Consider the following 20693-nt stretch of genomic DNA (forward strand, 5'->3'; position numbering starts at 1 on the left):
TCCTACATGAGCTTTATCTTCGGGTATTTTATCAATGGCAAAATTTTGAAATTTTGGTTTCGCTAGTTTTATTAAATCATACAATTGGCCTTTTAACATTGCGTCGTAAAAAAGAATATTATTTTTAGTCAGCCATTCATGTCATGTTTTCGTGAACTTATATTAGAGCATTTATGAAATTTTACGTTGTATATGGTGCATTGTCTATAACTAAAACTGATCTTAATGGCAAACTCCGAACCAGTTTTTCTTGTAGCCATTTTTAAATAATAAGTTTATTGCACCATGATAATCACTTCTATGTTTTGTTTGAAATCTTAAATAAGCATTCGAAATAAAGTTATTTTCTTTGCCAGCAGTAAGAATTATAAGCCTTTATCCTTTGGAAATATGTTGCAAAAGTTCTTGATTGGAAGATTACTCCAAGATTTTAAATACGAGTCGAAATAGTGGATAAAAACAATATTATTATGTTTCATCTATGAAAAGCATAGGCCGCTTTTTGAACGATAAAGTTGTATACCTACTTCGAAAAAAAAAAAAAATAATAAGTCTAAATAAGAAAATTTTATGTGGCGTAAACTATTTTATATGTAAAGGTATGATACATTGTGTGACCTTTTGTTTTTATAATCATAGCACCTATGAGAAAAATTCCTATGAAACAGGTAAGGTGATTCATATATTTTTTATTTAAATTAAATATAATTTTATCTATAATAATACATACCAAAATAAAATTGTAGAGTAGATGATATCACAATATCTCAAATTAATGATACCTAACTTAAATGCAGGGAGCTACGATATGGCTGGCTTAGTAAACGAGTAAAAGGCCACCGCATACGAGAAGTTTCGTTGCAGTTCAGTTGACTTGACATTGACAATTGAGTATAGAAAATGGTGGTCGTTTGATGTTAGTGAAGTGTATAGAACTGTTCTTTGTTGTTAAAGTAGAAATACTGTTTTAATCGTACGTGAAATAGTTAATCTCCAATTAGTAAAATTAACTATATAATTTGTAACCCAATGTATGTTCATGAAGTGTCTGTGACTGTTAAATATCTATGGCACATAATACAGAGGACTTTTTCGATGCATTTAAGAACAAACCTTTGACTAAAGTGGGAAAGTTTAATTTTAAAAAAGTTGAAAGGAGTGATAACAAATCTGCTGCATCAGAAACAGTGTCGCATTTTTTCTCGCCGTCCAAGAAAAATGAAAACGTTACACATGACTCATTAGAAGATGAATTGGAGGCTATCTTTAAAGATACTCCCACCAGGAATGAATCTTCGATAAAATCCACAACACATAATTCCAGCAAGAATGAAAAATCGAATTGCAAATCTGCCGCTAATAACTTTAGTAAGCCAAATCTCAATTTAAAACGTTTATCAAATGTCAGTACAAGTCAGAGAACAAATTCTGCTACTAACAGTCAGAAGTCTTCCACACAAACTACAAAATCTGTGAAAAAAATCTCGAATTCACAAACTACAATATTACAATTCACAAGCCAAAGTAAAGCTAACACAGTACAAGAGAAAACTGTAACTACAACTTCCACACCACTCTCTCAGTCAAAATTTAGTTTTAAACATGTACGCAGAAATTCTTCAGAAGATTTTGAAACACCAACACAGAAAATATGTCAAGAGAAAATCAATATGAAAACATCCAAGAGTTTCAGAGATCCAGAAAAATTTAATTTCAAGAAAAAACCAATAAAGAATACTGTTGCTGCTTTTGAATCCCTTTTTGGTGAGGAAGTCCCTACAAAAACAGTACAGAAGCTAGAACGAAAAGATTCTCATAGCAGTAAAGAATGCCCAAAGAAAGAAAACATAGAGATTAAATTGCAGAAAAGTAACAGTGACGTGAATGTTGCTGCTTTTGAATCACTTTTTGGTGAGGAATTCTCTACAAAAACAGCACAGAAGCTAGAACGAAAAGATTCTCTTAACAGAAAAGAAAGCCCAAAGAAAGAAAAAAACCTAGAGATTAAATTGCAGAAAAGTAACAGTGAAGTGAATGGGAGTACAAAACCCAAATTACTAGATCAACATTTAGAAACTATTGATGAAGTTACTGAAAATGTCAATAAGTGTAGTTTTAATAGCCCTAGCTCATCAACAGATTCTCCTGTGGTAAGGCGGAAAAAATTCCAATTTAAAAAAGCTTTATCTTCTGATTCTCCTATAAGTCCTAGTTTATTAGCTGTGAGCACAAATAAAAAGTGTAAAAATAACAGTATAATTTCCATTAGTTCTGCAGAATGTTCTCCAGTTATTCAAAACACCAAGATTCCAACAGAAAACATTGAGAAAACAAATAATACTCATTATTTGGATGATGATAATGATATTATTAGCCAGGCTTTATGTGCCGCAGAAGGTGATTACTTGGATGATGAAACATTTGAAAAACTCTTTGGTGGGTCAAGTAAAAAATCAGATGATCAAATTGATTTAAGTGCAATAGATTGGAATGATGATTTTCCTCAAAATGAGGAAGATTTTACAGGTAAGAATTTACATTTAATGTTGGTAATGTTCCATTTATCCTTGAAAATATATTTGTATTAGCATATTCAATATAAAACTATTTATTGGATTTGTTTTTTGCTTAAAATCCTAACATGCTGTTATATCAGTTAATACTAACAAGTTTGGCACAGAAAATTTTTGGTATACATACATATATGTATATAGAAAAATACTGTTTTAGAAAAAAGGATTTATTATTAGCAGTTTAGCTGACAGTTTGTAAAATAATCAGGAAGATATAATCACACCTCCTGTTCATATTGTTAATGGAGAATGGATTTTAATTTTTTGGTTCTATTTGTAATTGTGATAATATACATATTTGTGAAAAATTTGCAGTAATACTGCCAAAGTAATGGAACTTTACCATATATGAAATAGAATAAATGTTCATTGTGTTTTATTGACATATTTCCTTATAGAAACTCCATCAGTAACTCATGACAGCTATAAAGAAGAAGTTTCTGCAATCAACTGGGAGGAAGATGATTTTGGTGAAGAGCCTTTTTCATCTCAAATAAGTTTTAAAGATAGAAATGACAACCTTTCTGAATTTGATAAACGATATCACTTCTCAGATGTCATGGAGGAAGTTCTGCACCAAAAATTTGGTCTTCAGACATTCAGACCACAACAGCGTGAGATAATTAATGCAACCCTTGACAGACATGATTGTTTTGTTCTTATGCCAACTGGTGGAGGAAAAAGTCTGTGTTACCAGCTGCCTGCTGTACTAAGTGAAGGAGTATCAATAATTATTTCACCTCTAAGAGCTTTGATTGGAGATCAGGTGGATAAAATGAACGGTCTTGATATTGCAGCTGCTCATCTTTGTCAAGATGTTGGTATTGAAGAAACAGGTCGAATTATGACCAAGTTGCACTGTAGAGAACCACTCATAAAATTGTTGTATCTTACACCAGAAAAAATAATGGCTTCTAGACAAGTGAGTGATATGTTGAAGGCTTTGTATCAAAGAGGGAAGTTAGCTAGGTAAGTCAGAAAAGACATTTAATAATATGCTTTAAATTTAATTATATACATAAATTTTGCTCATTTTAAACAAAATTCTCTATAATTGTCAACTGTTATTTCGTCAGCCCAATGAGAATTTAGGATACTACTACTAATTGGTTTTCGGAGTGAGTAATTCATTAGGTACACCATTAATACACCAAGTTTGGAACTGCTATGCTTTTCATTCTTTACAGATTGAAAAATGATTAATATTACCACATTTAATTCAGGCATAATTTTACAGCAAGAGACCAAAGAAATCTCAAAAAAAAATGACTATGTTAAGAATTATTATGAGAGCAATTCTTAGGAATAAAAATTAGAATCCATAATATTGAAAAAAACAGGAAATACAGGATATGGTAATAAATTATAACAGGCAAGCAATTTTGAAGGGATCATGTTTAGAGGATGCCACAAGAGAAAGGTTTTAGCAAAATATAATGAAAATAGCCTTTTATTCAGACACCAACAATATGTGACCAGTTGACATGCTACCAAAAGTAAGGTATGAGTGATAGAAAAATAAAAAATTAGTAATTAAGAAAAAAATCATAAGGTTGATTGAAACATAGAGTAATAGAAGTGTGGATGATATGGTTGTATGTCTACATATTGAGAAGGAAGAAGATAAACAGCTTAAGGGCAATATTGACTAGACATCATCCACATAATAAACCAAAAGAATGATGAAATAGACAATAATATAAACTTTTCACTTTCACATGAAAACTATCATGTATATGCTAAAAGCCTGTCTTTTTTGTACCTTTCTCTGATTTACTAATCATTTTAGGTTTGTTATTGATGAAGCTCATTGTTTGTCTCAATGGGGTCATGACTTTCGGCCTGACTACAAAGAGTTGTCATTCCTTAAAGATGAATTTAAAAATGTTCCAATAATGTGCCTTACAGCTACTGCTACCAAAATGGTTGAGACTGATGTTATCAACATTTTAAAGCTAAAAAATGTTAAGAGATTCATTATGAGTTTTAATAGACCAAATATTAAATATCAGGTAAGTTAGAGAAAAATATAAGAAAGAAATATTGACTTTTATTATTTTGTTTGAAGGTTATAGAGAAGAAGAAAAAATTTGCCAGTGAGGAAATAGTCAATTTGATCAAAAAAAAGTTTTTAAAAAAATCTGGAATTATTTATTGTTTAGCTAGAAATGACTGTGAAACTTTAGCAGACACTTTAAATGCAGCTGGTATCAAAACAAGACCTTATCATGCAGGAATGAGTGATAAGATCCGTTCAGCAATTCAAAGAGAATGGATGCAAGACAGGTATTTATAGTTAAACCTAAATATACTTTAAATAATTTAAATGACTCACAAAAGTAATAAAGCCCCTCTCTTCTTAAGTTCTTTTGTGACTACATTGTTTCTATTAGTACATCTTGCGTTGAACATATTGTGTAACATTCAGTAGAAAGTGTAGTGCAGTTTTTATTTACCAATTGTTACACAGCCATCATATTCAGTATAATCTTCTTCTTCAAGTGCCTTCTATATCAAAGGTCAGCAACAGTTTGGGCAAATGCTTCTCTGACTTTGGTCTTCCTCAGCAAATCATTTGATCCCAAGCCTATCTAGTCCTGTCTTAAGCTAGAGGAACACTGTCCTTGCTCATGATCCATCTTTACCATTAAACTTAAAGGAAGTAGTATCTGTATTGTCTAATTACATGACCAAGATATGCAGTTTTCTAATTTTTAACAATTTCAATCGGCTCATGTTTGTTATCTGAAATTTCCAAGATGGTAATATGGAAAATCAAAGTTATTTGCAACATTTGTTGAGATACATACATTTCTTTAATTCATTCTACTACATTGTAACATTCCTGTTTCAACCCCATGCAAAACTGTGGACTAGTAGCATTTTACAAAAATGATTAATTTGAACTAAACTGTCTGCATTTATAATTGTGTAATCAGCATAGCTTAAAATCATTTAGCAATATGCCATCTTCTGTGCATTTGAGTGTTTTTTGGAATACTATTTCTTAGTAAGTATATGTTAAGAAACATGGAGCTTAGTATACAACCTTGTATGACTCCACATTTAATTGGTATAGCTTTTTTTTTTGGTTATTTTCATACTATACTGTTGCTATTTCTTGTTCTTCGAAATACTGAATAATTTTTAGATCTTGTGAGACCTTTTCTTTCCAGAATATTCAACATAGTACTGGGTGCCAGTGTCAAATACATATGTAAAAGATAGACAATTACATAGAGATACTAATTCAAAAAAACTGTTTTTGATTTTCTGTTTTGTTTTCTATTTCACCACAAAAGATGCTATTAACTGTAAATTCTAATAGCAGTAGAATCATTTAAAGATTCAAAGAACAGTAATAATTCTTGTTTTATGGGACAATACAGAAATTGATGTATGAATAGAAAAATAAAAATATTTCAGTCAATTTGTTTTTAGGTTTTTTGTTATTGTTGCCACAATTGCATTCGGAATGGGCATTGACAAACCTGATGTAAGGTTTGTAATACATAATTCAATTCCAAAATCTGTTGAAGCTTTTTATCAAGAATCTGGGAGAGCTGGCAGAGATGGTGATTTATCATATTCTTATCTGTTTTACAGCTACGCTGATGTTATAAGATTACAAAGGGTAAGATGATTTTGTTAGTAAAAAAAGCTTAAAACATAACTATGTAGAGTATCACATAATCTTGGCTGTCATTTTTTACTTTTGCAGATTTCTTGTAGTTCTTCCCATGGCTCATTCAGAAATTATTAATTTTTCTCTGCTTTTGTCTTGATATGATCTAGAATTTTATATATAGTGACGGAAAAGATGCCACAGTTGTATTTTCCAAAAGGATTGTACTTGAATTTGGTATTGTATTTCAGTCATTCTACATATTTGTTAAAGTTTCTGTTTTCGGTTGATTGTTCATTTCTTGTATTTCATTAACTAATAATTTTAATATCAAATTTAATCATAAGTCATACGAAATCAGAAAGTCTTACGAAAAATAACAAACTAAACTCTAAGAGACAGAGTAAGAAGTGAGGAAATACAAGCGAGAGGTGGTATAGAGGAAATAAACTCGTGGACCAAAAGAAGAAAAGTGGAATGGAATCAACACATCGAAAGAATGACAGAAAATAGAATAGTACAAACAGCAAGAGACAAATCGCCAAATGGAAGAAGATCATTGGGACGACCGAGGAAAAGATGGTCAGACAACGTCAATTGAGGCTAAAAACCGAAGTAAAACAGCCATTTTGCCTATTTATAAAGTAGGAAGAAGAAGAAGAAGAAATTTAATCATATTACTGTTCATTAGATAAGTGTCATCAATATATTAGATCATAATGATATTTCAAAACATGTTGTGGAAGTAATTATTCATCTTTAATGAAAGTTTAATGATGCCAATATTGCTGAACCAGGTCAACAAAACAGGACTCAGTTATTGTTGATAAACTATCTAATGTTACCCTGAGGAATTCTGTTTTGGCATCAAGAAAATGGCACATTTGTCTATTTTAACTAGGCAGTCATTCAGCATAGTGTATATACTTATGAAATAAAGCACCTTTGGACCAAAAATGGTAGAATATACTTCAAAATAAGTTGAAGTGATTGTGCCATTTATATCAATAATGAGGATTCCATTAAAAAGTTTACTTAAATCTTCACAGTGTGTAATTATTTTAGAATTATAAATGATAACTCTTTATTAAAATACTAATCTTAAAAGAATTCTTTTAGTATACTGTAATTTTGAAATTCTGTTAAAAACAATCTATTCCGATTTAGTGATTATTGCTAAAACTGGCTAGAGCTTCATGAAGAGACATATTTTAACTTAATTGGTTACAATGCAGAGTGAGTCTAACAAGGAGGTGGAATTGGAATACTTGTTAAAGATATTTACGCTTATAAAGAAGTAATTAGATCTCAGAAAGATTTCTCAATGTTATTTATACATTTGGAAATTGCTCATTCTGCAATCAGTGGTTTCTGTCATTCTGCTGTTTGGACTTCATTATTCTAATCCTTAAAATCTCTAAATGCCCACCTCTATAGAGTGATACTCCTCACTTGCATGTGCATATGAGGAAGTTACACCATTACCTCTAAGGTGCAGTGGAGTATGATCACATTCCATTTGTAACTGTATAAACAAATGAGTTTTTGCACTTTTTGCAACTACATTATTGCATTTTGCTATTTTCCTTAACTATTGTAACTAAATCATCTGCATAACCTAGAGCATGAAATCCTTCTCTTTGAGCTTTGTTAAATGATCATTATCACTATCAGTAGTACTGAGCATGGATTGAATTCATTTAAAGATGGATGGTGGTATACTTTTTCTGTTTAGTGTCTTGAAGGAAAATTGACTCTGCTCTTTTTGTTTACTTTTGGATATTTTTATATATAATACAATAAAATTAAATTTACTAAAATAAAAAATAACTATGTTAAAGTAATTATTTATTGATTTCAGATCATGGGTAGGGAAAGAAGTTCGAGTGCTAAAGCTCGAGAAGGCCACAACAACAACCTCAAACAAATGGTTTCCTTTGCAGAAAATGTAGTCGATTGTCGTCGTTATTTGCAGTTAATACATCTCGGAGAAAATTTTAATCGCCAACTTTGTATTAGAAATAAAGCCACAACATGTGATAATTGTGAAAATTTCGAATCATATAATAGTGTCGAAGTTACAAAAGAGGCAAAAGAATTAGGTACTTTAACTAAAGATCTCTGTGCACGGAGCAATGTGACAATGTTACATGTTGTTGATGTATATAAAGGTTCCAAATTAAAGAAGATTTTGCAGATGGGACACGATAAGCATCGACTTTATGGTGCCGGTTCTTCGTTGAATAAACCAGACATACATAGAATTTTGAAAAAATTAGTATTGGGTAATGTCCTAGAAGATAACGTTACTTGTAATGGAGAGTTTCCGGTTGTTTACATAAAAGTTGGAAAGAAGTTTGATGTGCTCCATAGTTCAAACTTTAAAATAACAATTCCAGTAAATAAAAAGTCTGTTACGAAGATAAATACAGAAGAAAAAATCGAACCAGTGGACATTGATGATTCACCTGGGCCTTCTGACATTCAAGATTCACCTGCTTTACCCAAAATGCTTCCTGTGGCTACCAATCAAACCAGAAACACTGTGTATGCCAAGTATAACAAAGTAAAAATAAACAAACTAAAAGTAGAGTGTCACGAAGCTCTTTTGGAGGAATGCCGCAAGATGGCCTTAGAGAGAAATCTAACTTTGTCGTCGATTATGAATCTTACAGCTATAAAAACGATGTCTGATGTTCTGCCAAGAACCAAAGAAGAATTCTTAAAAATCCAGCATGTAACAGCTGCCAATTATAAGAAGTGTGGTGAAAATTTTTTAAAGATAACCAAAAAATTCAGCCAAGCAGTAGATGCTTTGGTAACAGCTTCGAAATTGACAGAAACTTCCTCATCTGTAGATAATGAGAATGACTGGTGTGACTCACAATCTTCATCTTCACGAGGAACAAAGAGAAAGTGGACGGGGGGTAATAAATGGACTGGAAAAAGGGCGAAAGGTACATGGAAAAGACGAAAGCCAAGAAGTCCACGAAAGAGGTCAACAGGTTCCAAGAAGGGTTCTTGGGGTAAAGGAAAGGCTGGTAAAAGTGGTGGTGGTATAGGATTGATGCCTGTACATTTCAAATGAAAATAAGTAGACAATATAGTTTAAATATTTTGACTATGTATATTTAATTATCATATCAAGAGATAACAAGTAAAAAAACAACTGTACAATATTCACATCTTGATCTACTGTACAATATCCACCTCTTGATCTACTGTATAATATCCACGTTGAAGCTCAAGTCGATAGCATTGGATTTAATCTGTGTGAACAGGAGTTTTGAAATATTGAAAGAGAGATGAGAGGCTAGAACTTTATATCGTTATATCACTTTCAACATTTTTGGTACATAGGTATGGTCTGAATATGCTGTGCTTAAAAATCTAAGGTATTACAATTACTTTCAATGATCTTTTATTACTTCTCCAGATATATGGGAATTTCTTTCGACTAAGTACTGAATAAATGCTTTCATCACTTTTTTATTAAAAATCATTGAATTGTATTACCTATTGAAAGTATTTTTTAAATCGACAATTCTGATAATATATGTGGTGTTACAAAATGCCTACTTTCTGGTTGTAGTCGTTTTGTGTTAATGTTAATAGTGAAATCATGTTGGTATATTTATATTTGTCCTTTATTTTTTTGTAAATATTTTTATTTATTATTCTGTATTATTTAAAAAATAAACAATTTTTCCTACTTTTTCGTTTTCTATACCTTACCTTTTGGCTCTACAGCACTTTAACCCAGTCTAGAAAAATATATATTTCACAGGAAAATTTATTACAGGTATTAATATCTATCTAAGTCATAGTAGATATCAAAAGTTTAAACACTTGTTGGTTATTGCTACCTACATTATGCTTCTACAGTTATTTAACAAAGAGCAATAGATTCTTGAATGTTAAAACTATTAGGAAAAGTGAATAAACAAATTATTTTTGCAAAAAAGGTGTTTTTTGGTAATAAACAAATTTACCCACACTCTGTCAACTCATTTATTTTAACGATAAAACAAAATCGATCGAACACGTCGATTTTGAAACTTTTTCTAATATATGATGGTATATTCGTTCAGATTTTTTTTTAATAGCAAAGGGGGTTATGTTACACTTAGTTTGAAAAATATATACACTTAACCTAACCTAACACAGGAGGAATCAACTTTTATGACACAGTTCGCTACATCTGGATTATAAAAGACACCAAAGAAAGTTATTTACAAAAATAAAGCTATACGTTTCAGATTTTAAAATTAGTCATAAATATACAGGGTTTTTCATATCAATGTACTGCATCAAAGATGTTTTTTTAATGAAAACCTTGTATTTTTATTCTGAAGCCATTTTTGTGTGGCATCCAATTTACATTGGGAATAAGCCACAATTTCCTTTTTTTGGAAATCGTCCCCAAATTACCTGACGTTTCGATTTCCACTTCGGAAATCGTCCCCAAATAAAAAACATTAATAAATTAAACAAATTTTGAAATGAAAAAAAATGAAAAGCCTAGAACGGCTATGAATAACTATTCTGATGAGACTTTTTAAGTCGAAATACGTATCAATAGATACATAGACGCTTTGAACGTGAAATCAAATCTTTTCTGTCTTTTTCATTTTATTCGGATCTACTCTGTATGAGTACGAGAAACAAATTCGTTAGGATTTCTGCCTAGATGAATAGACATGTCGTGGAATGCAAATTTTAGATTCCCCATGTCTCTTTTTAATATCTTTATCATCGTCTGGCCATGTCTTGCAATTTTTAGAAGGCTCCAGATTAAAGCAGAAATCTGAATTTGTTTCGAAACTATCTTACCGATTTTTTTTTAAACAAATTTTGTTACCTGGTAAAAAGTTCTAATAATTTAGTTTTATCTGACTCATTCATATTGATAATTCATAGATATATACACTGTGTGTCAGCCAAATGAAATAAATTAGCTAATAAATAAATGAGGGAGTATTCGAAAAAACGGTCGAACACGTCGATTAGTATTTTTTCCATAAAAACTTTTCATACGGAGTGTATCAGATAACGGTGGCCAATACCAACTTGCTTTTTTATCGAGTTTATTCGATTACATCCTGCAGTGGGCAGGACATGTAACCCGGGCCCCTGAGTCAAACATGATAATAAAGATTCTAACAGCGCAACCCGTGGGAATGAGAAGACGGGGTAGACCAAAGCTGAGGTGGATGGACGGGGTAACACAAGATGCCGAGAAGATCGGAGTCGGCAACTGGAAAATGCAAGCGAGGGACAGAATAGAATGGCGTAGAAAGCTTGAGAAGGTCGAGGCCCTCTAAGGGCTGTAGCACTAAGATGATAATGATTATTCGATTACATGAAATCATCTTTAACTTAAGAATACTCGTCAGAAAAATCATTGCATGGATTTGTCTTTAAAAAGACAACTTCCTGCAATGATGACAGTAAAATTTTCCTTTTAGTGATCCTACAGTATATCTTAACACTTTCGCTACGTATGACTCCGATCGGAGTCAAAGTGGTCCTTTGCTAGGTGCGCATGACTCCGATCGGGGACAATAACCCGTTGATTTTTGGGACGGTATATTTTACTTGTACGACGTCGACGTTAGTTAATGTTTGTAAGGGTGTGAGTGAGGACCTAAAGTGTCAAACAATTTTACCAGTTCTTTGCTGTGGTAGTTTCGTGATTCAAAATGGCGGAAAGTATGCCGGGCTCTTCAAACTGTGAAAAACAAGAAATATTCCTGCATCCAGACATAGTATTTCAAAAATTTCTATGGTTAATAAGGGATGAACAAAGAGAAAGCGTTGTAAAATATGCTCCGAAAACAAAATTAGAAAGACAACCTATCACTGCGAAAATTTTCCTGACCAACCCGGATTTTGTGTTAAATGCTTTGAAATTGCTCATATGTGAATCAAAATCAAATCAATATGTGAATCTTTCTGTATTTTATAGAATAAATAAACTTATTTTTTCTAAAATCCGTTATGTAATTATTTTTTCAGAAAACGTTCTAATTTGCGTTATGTCGATCGGAGCCAGTCAGCGATACACTAGAAATTCTTAGCCAGGTGCGCATGACTCCCATCGGACTCAAAGATTCAAATCACTCAATAAATAAATATACACTTTATTTAATTAATTTAATATTATTATATATAATATTCTAATATCAATTACAATGGTATTTTAGAAAAAGTTATTGCCGCTCCTGGGTAACACCTCTCGAAAAAAGTCAGCAGCGAATGTGTTAAGGAAAAATTTTCCGAAATGGAAACATGAAAATAAACTTATTATAAATAAAGTGAAATCGTGGCTTATTTCCAACAAAAATTACTATGCATTTTATTTTAAAATTCGCTTCACTTCCTCCTTATAAGAATATAAGGTTGTTTGTGTTATACGGGATATTTAAAAAGTTTTAACCAAACTTAAATGAAAATCGTAACATATTCAAAGCCCTGTATTTGAAAGGGTGTACGAAATCAACGGCCAGGTGTAGCCATAGTCAAACAAGAAGAAGCTTGAAATCCGTCAGATTGTGAGATTTTAACTTAAAATTTTAGCGCGTTGAAAAATTGCAATATTTCTGAATTGAAATATTGAACATAAATTATTTATTTAATGATAATAGTAATGGTGGAGAAAATAAATGTTTAAAGAGGAGAAAACTAACACGATATGCCTTGAAAGATACTTTATTTATGGGGGATATTTAGGTATATGAAATTCAGATGTCATTTCCAATATCAAGTAAGTTAAACAGCAAATTTCTTTAATTATGAGTTACAATATGTGCTAACGGTATTTTAATTTTAAATAATTTTATCATGCCGATAAGAGAAATCCAATAGAATGAATTTTAGTTAAAAGGTATCGTTATTTCTAAGGTTGAATGTTATTGTAGAATTATTCGATGTTATAATATCCCATAAGCTTTGGAGTGCCCAAGTACTCATTTAAACGCATAAATGTTTACCATAAAAGTAGCTGCTGAACAGCTGGAAATTAATGCTTTTATTTTTTATCATGTCGTGGGAGTTACATAATCGCCAGAGTTGTGAGATACTAAAACATATAAAGGAAGATTGAAAAAGTAGTAGTGAAAATTAATGTTCATGAATTAACATACTTTTTGATGAATTTAACATTTTTTTAATTCTACATAAAGAGCGGTCAGTTAGGTAGCTAAGCAAGTCGAATCGCATTCACTTCACTGTGAACGATCTAGCTTTACTAATAAAAAAATATAGATTCTAGTTCTAGTTCTATTTTTCCAATTTTCCTTTCACTACTACTTTTTTTTTACTGATCAATTCACTTTTTTGACACATAATAATATTTTACAGAAACTCTCCTACAAATGGACAGGCAGCAGCTTCAAAAGTTCGTCCAGTACCTGATCTCAGAACACCACACAGAGGTACTCCCTACCGCTCAGAAACTTGCCGACGAAATCCTCCAACAGCGATCGGAAATCAACCAAATTCCGGGGGCCCCCGACCCTACGGCGGGGGCCTCCGCTGACGACGAACATTCATGGCATTTGGACGAGGAGCAAGTATGTGAACAGGTGAAAAGTTACCTGTCTCAAGGGGCCTACTACAACGCGAACAAGCAGTTAAATTCATTGTTTTCGAAGGTAAGAGTCTTTACAGGTTGTAGCAATGGGTTCTCGCTAGGTTAACCTAAATGATTTTCCATGTTGCGCTTTCCAAAGATCGTTGATCTTCAATCCAAACTCAAGGCATCATTAAGTTGGTCTATAACTTTCCGTAAGTTCGTGTTCTGTATCAATTAGTAGGATATTGTCATCAGCATATCTTATATTAGAAATTTAATCTCCATTATTTTTTATTCCTTTAGAAAGGTTTTATAAGGCTTTCTTAAAAACAATTTTTAATGAAGATTTAAACAGTGTTGAGAATACACAACCTTGCCTTATTCATTTACTTATACTAATATTCAGTATCTTATTCGTTATTGGCTCGTACTTCTTCACTCTTGGGTCAAATGATATCGTTGCTTCCCTCTAACGGCCGGTTTTCACGCTACGTTTTCTTATACGTTTTGTGGGTCATATAAAACATACGACAAAATGTACGTTTTGTCCAGTGTATACACACTACGTTTTCCGTTCCGTTTTCATTCTCATTTCTAATTCAGAGTCTTGAGTTGTGTGAAGTTTGTTTAGTGATTTTTTTTTATTATAGAGGAAACACGGCTGCTTTCATTTATCTTTTCAACTATAACGATACTACGACGGAGGAAAAAGGGGACGAAGAGGGAAAAGACAAGATAGTCAGGAGAGTGGGCTTCTAAAAAGAAGATAGTATTCCCACGTCTCGTTACTAAAAGAGGCGAACCAGATGACTGGCGCAATTATTTGCGAATGGACACCTCAGCCTCTTGTCAATTGCTAGATTTGGTAACATCATACATATTGAAACAAGACACCTGCATGAGAAAAGTCATTACACCCCATGAAAGACACACAGCAACTCTCAGATATCTTGCAACAGGACGCAGCCTCAAGGACTTGGAGTTCACAACCATAATATCTAAACCAGCGTTAAGCCAAATAATTCCTGAAACCTGTAATGCAATCTACTTGGTTTTAAAACAGAACTAATTATAAACTTTTATACAATTTAATAAATTCTCCGAGAAAATCGTGGATGCATTGCCGCAAATCTGACATTATTAGACTTTTTTTGGGAAAAATGAAGCGAACTGCAGTGGAGCTAGTTCTCAACTGAGTCAAGATCGGACGACTTGTCTGAACATGTATTTTCACGTAACGTTTTATCTTGTCCAGTTCTCGCAAAACTATGCTTCTCCCATCATTTCTGCGATCTGACCTTGGATTTCATTTCGATTCGACAAGATGTACGTTTTGCTGTTTACATGCCACGTTTTAATATATATAATTTGTCTTATCCAACAAAACGTACAATAAGATGTAGCGTGAAAACCGGCCTTAAGAGGAGCCCACTATCAATTTGAGGAGCTCAATCACTTATTTCGATCCCACTAATCGCCAATCAGATTGTTTGATATATTATCAATTTTTATGTCCACTTCTTGATTATTTCATGGTTTTCAGTAAACTTATTTGCATTGTCTGCGTACTTTACCTGTTTCATTTTTAAAATGTTTTGTTGTTAATTATAAAATAAAAGTATGTATTTTATAGGTTAGAGAAATGCTAAGAGCCCAGGATTCAAACGGTGCCAGAATGTTGACCCTCATCACTGAGCAGTTTCTTTCCGATCCTAGACTGCAGATGTGGCGCAACCAAGGCACACCAATGACTGATAAGTGTAGGCAGCTGTGGGATCAATTAGGCTCTTTATGGGTGTGCATTGTACTGAATCCAAATTGCACCTTTCAAGAAAAACAACATTGGAAGCAACTATTAGAGAAATGGGCAGTAATCGACGTTTGTCCACCAGAAGATCCCGATTTCAGGTTGCAGCAGCAAGGATCTAGAGAATCTGTAAGTTACTTGATTTAGAAAGAAAAATTCAAAGAAGTCAATAATATTATGTATGTCTGCATTTTTCTCATAATATATATGTTTTATTTATTTTAGTATTCCACGAGAGATCGTGATCGTGACAGATATGACGAGAGATATAGAGATCGAGATAGATATGCGGATAGAGAAAGAGATAGGCGAGAAAGGAGAGATCGTGACCGAGAGAGAGAACGAGATAGAAATCGTGCAATATATGATTCTTCAGATAGTTCGGAAGACGACGATGAAGAAGATGCTAATTCATATACTCACAGGTATTTACTTTTGTTATTGACATATTCTTTTAAATTTTATTATTATAGAAAATTATGTTGTAGAAAACGTTTGTGTACAACAAATTATTTTCAAATACAAGCTGAATATCTACAATTTACGAACGATTCCCGAAGTAAAGGACCGATTTTGCTGAAACTGCACAGTTCATTTTTATAGTACTATAGCAAAATCGGTCTATTCGACCTCGAGAAATCCTCACAGAAAACAAAGTTTTGAGAAAAACGCGTTTGAAGTTTTTAAACTGAGAGTCCACGTACCGACCGGGCGGTATTCAAATCTCTATAGCTCCGGTCATATTGCTGTAGTTTACTTCAAATATGATGTGAATATTCTAGATTTTAGAAGTAGTATCCTTTCATATGGAATAAAAACTAAATCTATTTTTTGAATGAACAAGACCTATGTAACCTCTTGTTTTAAACACAAAAGGTTTTTTTTGGTGCAGAAGATTCATTAGTTCTCAGTCAGATTACTTAGTTCTGTGATTTGTCCCAAGCATTTATTGTCTGATAATAATTGTTGAGCTACTATAAATGTTACATCTTCGTTTTAAAATTCAGTTATTGTAACGTAATATTTTGCCTACCACATAGGGTATTATTATGGGAGTTGAAAGTTGGGGACAGAAACTATTGGGGCCGAGATAGGGCAAGCAAAATAAACGAAACTTATGCGAACGGCACTCAGGGTTTATTTGGAGAGCTGGGTCGTAGATAAGTGAATGTCACAATGAGATTGGAGTGGGGCAGCTACAAATAAATGAAACAAATGGGTACTTACATTAATCTCCTGGTCAAATGGACAAATGAAACAACAGAGACCTCTAGCAATTTAAAATGAACGCCGCTTCGAGGTGCCAAATTATAACGATTACAACAACTAGTTGTAACTATTGAAATAATTATTAGAAATGAAAAATATATCTTTTTAAATGAAACTCAAAAAAGGGGTTTAGGTTAACTAAGAGAAATAAACAAAATGGTTTAGGAAACACATTAAACATTTATTTGTTGTCTCACTACAAACAGTTTCAAAAATAGACAATACAAAAATACTTACGATATAAATAGTTACAAGCATTTATACCAAAATAATAAAAAAGAAAAACTTACATATGACCTATTCGTTTACAAACTCTGTTTACAAGTGAGAGATGCTACAAAACTTACAAAAAATTTTTAGTGCATGTAGGTTAATCTTCTTTAAAAAAAAACAAAGTAAACTAATGTCAAATATGATTAGACAGTACAATATTAATTATTACAAATTCTTTTTGTTATGAAAGCAAATTATTATTATTAAAAAAAAAAAATGTCTATCTTTACTTTAAATTTTAACACAAAAAAGTTACCTGGATTGCACTGGGGTTTTACACAAAAATTCTGGGGGTAGAAACTAGACTTTACTGGAACTCAAACTCTGTACCACTCGAACAAATTCATCTCCACTGTGATAGGACAAGACAACATTGAGATTGGAAATTGGGGCACTGGAACACAAAAACTGTAACTATTAAAGGAACAATTAACTGCCACTAAACTTATTTTCCATAACGTAAGACGAAGAACAAAAGGACATTACAAATTTGATGAAAAATTTGGACTCGCATTGAAATCAACTGCCTCTGGCAGCGACCTAAGCGAGAATGAGTTAATTCTTAAAAATCATTCGCTTCTCAACTTGGTATTCGCTCCGTGCGTGACCATGGTAGGGGTACCTTGAAACGATGCCAGCGTGCGTAGCGGCGAAATATGACAAAATTGGACACTTATCTTTTTACGCATAAATTTTATCAAAAATGTGTGCAAATACACTTTGCGTATTTAGTTGTGCTAATAATAGCAAAAATAGTAAGTGTAGTTTTTATAGGTTCCCAAAGATTACATATAAATTAGAGAAAAGAAAAAGATGGATCCGTGCTATTAATATGAAAAAGGAAATATCACGCAACCTCATTTTTATGCAATTGAAATATTAAAATAATTTACCTTAAATGATATTTTATAAAGCTTCAAGCTAACTGCAGAGTGCCTGATGACTTTAGCTTTTATATCATAACTTTTACTATTACTGTTTTTAATTATATGCTCTTTCACGTGAAAAACTTGATTTGCCAGTACTAGATTTTTAACTTTTCTTTTCCGTTTGGGCTTAAAAAGATATATTATGATGAATTTTGAGAAACCCAGTTTTTAATACTACATTTATTTTGTACATAAACTGAAAAAATATAATTAAAAAGTTAATTATTAATAATTGTCAATTTCGCCTGTATTTAACAATGTCAAACATATGTCATTAATGTCATATGTTTAACCTGAAAATTGGTAGGTCCAAAACTGTCAGATGAAGGCGGTAGGTGTCGCGTCAGTCACGCACGGAGCCAATAGACAAAACACTTAGACGGGAACGAGAACGCAAAATATTTATTTGAAAACGCAGTATCGAGCGGTTTAACGATCAAAGAATGCCGAGAAAATACACATCTGTGAAATAATAAAATTATGGTTTATTTAAAATGGTTTATTTTCGACCTCAGTGACGCTAAGATGAATTGAAAGAATTCGGTGTTTTAATACGTACCAATAGGAAATGAAATACACTAAAAATATTCTTGGTGTTTTAGCAAATACGAGGGTATTTCAATATACACCAAAGAATTTGCAAATGCTACAGTGTACAATATGTTTGTTTTTAAAAGAAAAAAAGTAATAAATTGTGGTTAAAAATTGGTAAAAATGTTTTTAAAATATAATATTTTTGTTTCAGAAACGGTAAACGTTTACGTCTAGCTGGCAACTCAAAATCTCAGACGCCCACTTTGCCTAGATCGATCTTTCATAGAGCATTGGATGCCGTTGGGATGTCTTGGGACAATATGCACCTCAAAAATATATTATCCAGTGATACCTATTGCTCTCATGTTCCTGATACTTCCAGTTCCGGTAGCTTTAACTCACAAGGACAGCCCTTGTGGCACGGTAAGTTGTTTAGGGTTATATAATTTTTTTTCTTTGAACATGTAACATTGGTAAGATATATTTTATTTAAGTGAAGAACGAATGCATTTTCTATGATTTTTAATGGTTTTGATGTGAAATAAAGTCTTTGTAGCTCTAAACGCAAAGAAAATTAAACGACGAAAATTAAAAGAATTGCAAGATTATCATGGACAAGAGTCAATTAGATCTTTTGAGTATTCAGTTACATGCTGTAAATAAATATGAAAGACGAAAATAAGATTAAATGGGATCTAAATATTACAAAAACGAAAGATATAGGAAAGAAGTAGCAGAATGTACTGAAAAGAAGTACGCAGGAAATAACATTGTACAGAGATAATTGGTGGAACAAAGAAATATAGGTCTATAAATTATTTAAGTGTAACCTTCAATTCTCGGTGAATAATAGACGTTACGAGTTGGACGTTTTGGTCACCAGTTTCTGTAACCTGCCACGCACTTGGCGTCCTTTAAATGTAGTGAAGCCTCAAACTTTTGACGCATTTCTTTCAGGTCGCAATATCGAAAGGTATATGAGGCCGAACGAAGCCTTTGATTAAAATCTTCGAGGGATAGAGGCTATACAAATTATATAGAAGTATATCTAATGTGCAGTAATAATTTAGTTATAAATCTATGTAAATTTGTTGAATGTTCCAGAAAGAGAGTATTGTGTTAATACAAATTATTGGTTTGAGTAACAAATATCAAAATGACTTATTTTCACGTCTAAAAAGTTTTAGTTGCTTCAGAATATCTGTTGTTAATAAAATTTCCCGATTTAAATGTAATACGTTTATATCTTTTTCAGAATCTATTCCTCTGTGTGCGGCTCGTGTGGATTCTCTCCGTTCCCATGGACATATGGAAGCAGCGTTACGTTTGGCAGTTTCCGTCGTACGCACCATGAAACAACAGCAATTGGTGGCACAGCGAAAATGGCACGAAAGTCAACAGAACAGTAGCGCTAGTACCAGTATTAAAACTCAGCCAAGCTGTAAGGTAAGTAGGAATTGACGTTTATTCATGAATTGTAACTGGGAGATAACTAAAATGACGTGATTCAATAGTACAAATAAGGGAACTTAACAGCCATTAACTAATTAGAATGAAATATATCACGCGCCTGGGAAAAAATTAGATTATATAAAATCTACAATCTGCAAAATAATCTTCATATAGTCAAGAAATATTGTTTAATAAGTTTAATATTAATGTTGTAAAATCGTTATTTTAGGTCACAGCTTGTACCTCCCGATGTCAAGGCCAGTGCACGATTACATCTTGTTCGACTACATCTATCAATGCCCCTACGAATCTAGATGGATGGGTCGGTCATCCGTTAGATCCCGTAGGATGTCTTTTCGATACCTTGGCAGATGCGTCAGTTGTTCCTGAACACGAAAGACCTAGGACACCAACTAGCTATTTAGGTATGTTTTTTCTCATCAGAAATGGTTTTAATGATTTAGATTTAATTAAGGAAGGGCAATAACATAATCATGCTAATAGTTGCTGAGGTGAATACTTTCAAGGTGCACGGCCAGCAAACCTGGAAGATACATGGTGGGAAAGCGTTAATGTGAAAGACGTAAGGAAGAAAAGTAAAAAAAAAATGATAACATGAATAAATCAATATCAATGGAAATGGAAGGAAAAATAG

At 32.5% G+C, this 20693-nt stretch overlaps 2 protein-coding genes across 2 annotated transcripts in view; both read left to right on the forward strand.

The window, feature by feature from the left end:
• Positions 1 to 20693, forward strand: part of LOC140443256 (zinc finger SWIM domain-containing protein 5-like) — a 418589-nt gene that overhangs the window by 372341 nt on the left and 25555 nt on the right. The window contains exons 4-9 of the mRNA XM_072534399.1: positions 13561 to 13853; positions 15408 to 15710; positions 15807 to 16006; positions 18798 to 19009; positions 19842 to 20032; positions 20268 to 20463. Of these exons, the coding sequence (XP_072390500.1) occupies positions 13561 to 13853; positions 15408 to 15710; positions 15807 to 16006; positions 18798 to 19009; positions 19842 to 20032; positions 20268 to 20463 (1395 nt within the window). The remainder of the gene's footprint in view (positions 1 to 13560; positions 13854 to 15407; positions 15711 to 15806; positions 16007 to 18797; positions 19010 to 19841; positions 20033 to 20267; positions 20464 to 20693) is intronic.
• Blm (Bloom syndrome helicase) lies at positions 867 to 9910 on the forward strand. Its single transcript, XM_072534398.1, has 6 exons — positions 867 to 2526; positions 2972 to 3542; positions 4363 to 4585; positions 4642 to 4859; positions 6015 to 6207; positions 8060 to 9910. Exons 1-6 carry the CDS (start codon positions 1068 to 1070, stop codon positions 9284 to 9286), a joined length of 3891 nt encoding a protein of 1296 aa, XP_072390499.1. The 5' UTR covers positions 867 to 1067; the 3' UTR covers positions 9287 to 9910.

This window comes from Diabrotica undecimpunctata, chromosome 6 (genome assembly GCF_040954645.1).
Source record: "Diabrotica undecimpunctata isolate CICGRU chromosome 6, icDiaUnde3, whole genome shotgun sequence".
In the NCBI taxonomy this organism is placed as follows: Eukaryota; Metazoa; Arthropoda; class Insecta; order Coleoptera; family Chrysomelidae; genus Diabrotica; species Diabrotica undecimpunctata.

Excerpts from the sequence above, each read along its gene's own strand:
- Blm (XM_072534398.1), top strand. The coding sequence starts at position 1,068 with ATGGCACATAATACAGAGGACTTTTTCGATGCATTTAAGAACAAACCT. Across the intron at positions 3,543-4,362 it reads CAAAGAGGGAAGTTAGCTAG|GTTTGTTATTGATGAAGCTC; the intron begins GTAAGTCAGAAA and ends TAATCATTTTAG. Across the intron at positions 6,208-8,059 it reads ATGTTATAAGATTACAAAGG|ATCATGGGTAGGGAAAGAAG; the intron begins GTAAGATGATTT and ends TATTGATTTCAG.